At 50.2% G+C, this 6000-nt stretch overlaps 1 protein-coding gene across 1 annotated transcript in view; it reads left to right on the top strand.

Moving 5' to 3' along the window:
- The window catches only part of MED13L (mediator complex subunit 13L), a 196234-nt gene that overhangs the window by 156457 nt on the left and 33777 nt on the right, over positions 1-6000 (top strand). The window contains exons 16-17 of the mRNA XM_058157983.1: positions 499-704; positions 3688-4634. Coding sequence (XP_058013966.1) covers positions 499-704; positions 3688-4634 — 1153 coding nt within the window. The remainder of the gene's footprint in view (positions 1-498; positions 705-3687; positions 4635-6000) is intronic.

Raw genomic sequence — 6000 nt, forward strand, 5'->3', positions numbered from 1 at the left:
GTCTCTCTCCCTTTCTGTCTCTCTGCCTATCTCTCCTATTTGTCCATCTCTCCTGTCCGTCTCATCTTTCTCTTTTTCTCTCTCTTTTTCTCTCTCTGTCTCTCTTCGTGTCCATCTTTCCTATCTCATCTCTCTATCTACCTCTCCTGTCTGATCTCTCTCTCTCTCTTTCTTTCTCTCCCCATCTGTCCATCTCTCCTATCTACCCTTCCCTATATCATCTCTTTCTATCTCTCCTCTGTCTGATCTCTCTTTCTTTCTCTCTTCCCATCTGTCCATCTCTCCTATCTACCCTTTCTTATCTCATCTCTCTTATCTCTTCTATCTGTCTGATCTCTCTCTCTCTCTCTCTCTCTCTCTCTCTCTCTCTCTCTCTCCATCTGTCCATCTCTCCTGTCTCATCTCTATCTCACTGTCTTTCCTGTCTGTCTGTCTTTCCTTGTCTATTTAATGCACCATCCATCCATGACCAACCTTGCCCCTCCCTTGATTTTGCAGGATTTTTCCTTCGTGCACAAGGTATCCATGTTTCAGCCCTTTATGGGTTCTTCCATGTTTGCTCCGCTGAAGATGCTGCCCAGCCAGTGCCTGCTCCCACTGAAAGTCCCCGAGGCCTGCATCTACCGGCCCTCGTGGGCCATTCCTCCCAAAATCGAGCAGCTTCCTTTGCCGCCTGCAGCCACTTTCATCCGAGATGGTTACAAGTAAGTACAGCAAGGAAATGTGTTTTCGAACCGTCAGCTCTCTCTCAGTTCTCTTTCTTGGTTATTTCTCAACGAGATAATCCTTATCCTATCCATTCCTTCTCCATCCTCTCCTCTCTTCCTTTTTAAAATCAGCGGTCCCCAACTTTGCAGCTTGGCAGCCCAAGGGGGTGGGGAGGGGAACGGGACTGTCGCTCGCGTGAGTGGAGCTGCGCACGCGTGTGCATGTGCCAGACCCTCTCTTCTGTGGCCCGGTTTTGAATAGGCCATGAGCAGGCGTGGGCTGCTGTGGGTTCGCAGGGGTTCAGGAGAACCTCTAGCTAAGCTTCTGTGCAGTTCGGAGAACCCCCCCAAATTCCACTCCTGGCTGGCCCCGCCCACCCCTCCCCTCCCCTCCCAGGAGTCCCCATGCGGCCTGTTTTGGATGCAGGTAAGTACAGGGCATGCACAGAGGCTCGGGGAGGCCGAAAAACGGGCCTGCCGGAAGTTTGAGAAGGCCGGAAATGAGCCCGTTTTCTGCCTCCAGAGGGACTCCAGAGCCTGGGGAGGCCATTTTCGGCCTCCCGGAGGCTCAAGGAAAGCCTCCGGAGCCTGGGTAGGGCAAAAATTCCGATTAGGCCACGCCCACCATGCCACACCCAGCCAGCAACTGGGCAGAGAACCCCTTGCTAAAATTTTTGAAGCCTACCCCTGCTTGGGGGATGGGCAGGGAACCCAGAATTAAAACTATTATAAACGCCTGAAACAGTTTAAAGGTTCGATCTGCGTGAGGCTGTACGGCAGCCATGAATTAATTTTTGAGAAGAAGCTGCTTGTGTCTAGGAATCCCATCTTCACAAGGTCTCTGGTGACCTCAGAGAATTAGACTCTTGACTGTGTCTGGGCCGCAATTTAATTGTTATGGGTTTTTTTTTCTTTTAATAATCACAACAACGATTTCCCAAAGTCTTGAGCTGATTATTAATTGGCGGTATTTATTGGGATAAAAATCTTTTATTCCCGATGTAATCCAATTAGAGCAAAGTCCTGCTACCGCAAGCCTTCTGCCCAGGAGTTGATTGCTAATCAAAGTTTCTAGGTCATCTTTTCTTGCTTCCTTAAGGGACTCAAAAGTCTTTCGGTTTTACTTTTCCAAATCTGCACAATGTTCTCTCCCCCCCCCCACCTTCTCTGTTTCCTTTCTCTATTTAATTAGAACGACTAAATGTGCAGGTTTCTGCTTTTTCATCAAAGGAACAATTGCCACGAGCAGCACATTTTAAGGAACATGCTCGTATTCGGAATTCATATTCTTATTAATTATTTGATTTGTGTTAGCCACCCATCTCATTTAAGGTACTCTGGGTGACCCACAGCAGCTCCTCCTCCCTCCTCCTCCTTCTCCCCCTCCTCCTCCTTCTACCCCCTCCTCCCCCTCTTCTTCCTCCTCTTTTTCCTCCTCCTCCCCCTCCTCCCCCTCCTCCTCCTCCTCTTCCTCCCCCTCCTCCTCTTCCTCCTCCCCCTCCTCTTCCTCCTTCCTCTCCTCCTCTCCCTCCTCCTCCCTGGAAACCCCACACCCTTCCAGGACTGATGATATTACTTAGTTGAATCATGAAACGTTCACAAGAAAACAACCAAGTTCAGAGAGCATCAAGAACCCCACAGCCCCCACTATTCCTCTTCCTCCTCCCTGCAGACCCCACTCCCTTAACATTCTGGTTTTGTGGGCAGTCTTATCTGAAACAGAACTAACTGCAGGGTCCTTGGTACTCTCCGAATTTAGCTCTTTTCTTGCAGACTTTTTATCACCAAACTGTGTAAATGCATTGATGACATTACCTAGTTTGGTAGTGAAAGGTCTGCATGAAAACCAAGCTCAAAGAGCACCAAGGATTCCTTAATCCTTCTCCTCCTTCTCTTCCTCCACCACCATCACCACCAAACTCAAGAGAGGATCAAGGATCCCCCCACCCCCAGTTATTGTTGCCATTGTCCTCCTCTTCTTCCCCCCTTCTCCTCTACTCCACAAACCTCCCTCCCTTCTAGCACTGATAACGTTTGGTAATGAAACGTCTACAAGAAAACCACCAAGCTCAGAGAGCCGAAAGGACCCCACATTTCAACTCTGAGCTACAAATATTCCCTTCTCTCGATAATCGGGTTGTTCGCATCTTGTGCCAATGCTGAAAGAAACGCATTGACTGCTTCCACGTCACCAAGCTGTTGTCCGTTCCCAAGTGCATTCCTTATGCACGGTCACTCATGCCCTTGTCACTTCCCGCTTGGACTATTGCAATGCTCTCTACATGGGGCTGCCCTTGAAGTGCACCTGGAGGCTGCAGCTAGTCCAGAATGCAGCTGCGCGGGTAATAGTGGGAGCAACTCGCTCCCATGTAACACCAATCCTGCGTAGTTTGCACTGGCTTCCTGTGGTCTTTCGGGTGCGCTTCAAGATTCTGGTTACCACCTTTAAAGCGCTCCATGGCTTAGGACCCGGGTACTTACGGGACCGCCTGCTGTTACCTTTTGCCTCCCACCGACCCGTACGCTCACACAGAGAGGGCCTTCTCAGGGTGCCGTCCACCAAGCAATGTTGGCTGGCGGCCCCCAGGGGAAGGGCCTTCTCTGTTGGAGCTCCTACGCTTTGGAATGAACTTCCCCCTGGTTTACGTCAAGTGCCTGATCTTCGGACTTTTCGCCGTGAGCTGAAAACGCACCTATTTATTCAAGCGGGACTGGATTGAAATTTTATTGGGGTTATTTATATTTTAAGATTTTAAATTGTTTTAATTACTTTGACCACATTATAATATGTTTTTTTTTAATTTCTTTTAATGTTTATATAGTATTTTTACTTGGCTGTACACCGCCCTGAGTCCTTCGGGAGAAGGACGGTATAAAAATCGAAATAAATAAAATAAATAAAATAAATAAGTCAGTGCTTTAACGAACCTTGTTCGAAATACCGCTTAGAAAATAATAGCTTCTCTTTCTCTGCTCGTAGCAACATACCCAGCGTCGGAAGCCTGGCGGATCAAGACTACCTTCAAATGAACACTCCGCAAATGAGCACTCCGGTCACGCTAAATAGCACTGCGCCTGCCAGTAACAGTGGGGCAGGGGTCTTGCCGTCCCCGGCCACCCCTCGCTTCTCTGTCCCGACCCCACGCACACCCAGGACTCCACGGACTCCGAGAGGCGGGGGCACAGCCAGCGGGCAAGGGTCCGTCAAGTACGACAGCACGGACCAAGGCTCGCCGGCTTCCACGCCTTCCACCACCCGGCCCCTCAATTCGGTGGAACCGGGCACCGTCCTGCCCATCCTGGAAGCCCACAGCCTTTACGTCATGCTCATCCTCTCCGACTCCGTGCTGAACATTTTCAAGGATAGCAATTTCGACAGCTGCTGCATCTGCGCCTGCAACATGAACATCAAGGGTGCCGACGTCGGGCTGTACATCCCCGATTCGTCGAAAGAGGACCAATATCGCTGCACCTGCGGGTTCAGCGCCATCATGAATCGCAAACTAGGGTACAACTCGGGCCTCTTCATCGAGGACGAGTTAGATATTTTCGGCAGGACTTCAGACATCGGCCAGGTGGCCGAAAGGAGGCTGATGATGTGTCAGAACACCTTAATCCCTCAGCTGGGAGAAGGCGCCAAAAGGGTCCAGGAGCCGCCCGTGAGCCTCCTCCTCCTCCTTCAAAATCAGCACACCCAACCTTTCACCTCCCTGAGCTGCTTGGATTACATGTCGGTCACGAGTCGGCCGGCGCTGTCTTACACGAGCTGGAGTTACGACAGGGTTCAGGCTGAGAGCCACGACTCCTGGAACGAGTGCTTCAACGCCCTGGAGCAAGGCCGCCAGTACGTGGACAACCCCACAGGTGGCAAAGTGGACGAAGCTCTTGTCCGAAGTGCTACCGTTCACTCTTGGCCTCACAGCAACGGTAAGAAGCTTTTATTTTGTCTCGGAACACTTTCGTTGTGGCTTGTCAGACACTGGCCCCTCCGGCAGCCGAATCGGATGAGGAGTCAGGGTTAGGGTTAGGGTTAGGGTTAGGGTTAGGGTTAGGGTTAGGGTTAGGGTTGGCAACCTGAGAGCTCCGATGGGGAAGAGGGAATGAAGCTGTCAGAAAGAGAGACAGAGGCAGAGCCTGGGCCGTCCATCAGACCTCAGATGGAGAGTCAACAACCCCCGGGTTTGGAGGTGGCTGATGAGAAAGAGGAGGAACAGCTGGGTCCAATGCCTGATGCGCGGATGCACAGAAGGCAGAGGAGAGGAGAGCAGTGGAAATCTATGGGCCTGTCCTTGGGACGGAAGAGCCATTGCTGCTAGTGAAACTCCACCCTAACTGGGGATAAAAGGCAGGGGGCGGAGATGAATAGATGTGGCAGACAACTATTCATCTCCCAGCCGCACAGACGTGTTAGCCTGCTGTGTGTGCGTGTGCGAGAGAGGCTTGTTGCCAGGGCTGCTGGCGCTCCTAATAAAGGGAACAATTAGGTAACCATAGAGGGTTTGTCGTGTTTCGGAGCTGGGTCAGCACAACTTTATTTGGAATAGAATACCTTTATTTGGCCGAGTGTGGCTAGTCACCCTGGGAATTTGCCTCTGGTAGAGAAGCACTCGGTGTGCTTGCAAAACAACAGAGAACACAATAAGTGTCTATAGAGATTCTCAAAGTCATCCAGGGCATGGTTGCCCCAAAGGTACTTTTTCAAGAGGCAACTGGACTTCCTTTTGTTGTCCTTCCTTGAAGAGATTTTGCTTCTCATCCAAGAAGCTTCTGATTGAATGGTGGAGGAGGGAAGGATTTATATTCCTTACAGTCCTCTGGTCGTTAGTATTCTTTCTGAGAGTTGTTGAGACCACCCGAATAGTGCAAATGAGTGTGGAGCTTCTTAGAACTGCTCTTGGCACTATCCAGGTGATTCTGAGGGTACAGTTAAACCTCAACGACTCTCAGAAAGAGTACTGTGCTTCCCCAAAAATAAATATAAGGGTCTTACATTAATTTTGGTTCCAAAAGTTAGAGCTTATTTTCCAGTTAGGTCTTATTTTCGGGGAAATAGAATTTTACCAACCTGGGAAGGATGGAAGGCTGAGTCTACCTTGAGCCGGTGAGGATCGAACAGCTGGCAGTGGGCAGAATTAGCTTCATTCTAACCAGTGCGCCACCACGGCTCTTAATAGCAATAGCGCTTAGACTTATATACTGCTTCACAGTGCTTTTACAGCCCTCTCTAAGTGGTTTACAGAGTCAGCACCTTGCCCCCAACAATCTGAGTCCTTATTTTACCCACCTTGGAAGG

This window comes from Ahaetulla prasina, chromosome 15, assembly GCF_028640845.1.
Source record: "Ahaetulla prasina isolate Xishuangbanna chromosome 15, ASM2864084v1, whole genome shotgun sequence".
Classification (NCBI taxonomy): domain Eukaryota; kingdom Metazoa; phylum Chordata; class Lepidosauria; order Squamata; family Colubridae; genus Ahaetulla; species Ahaetulla prasina.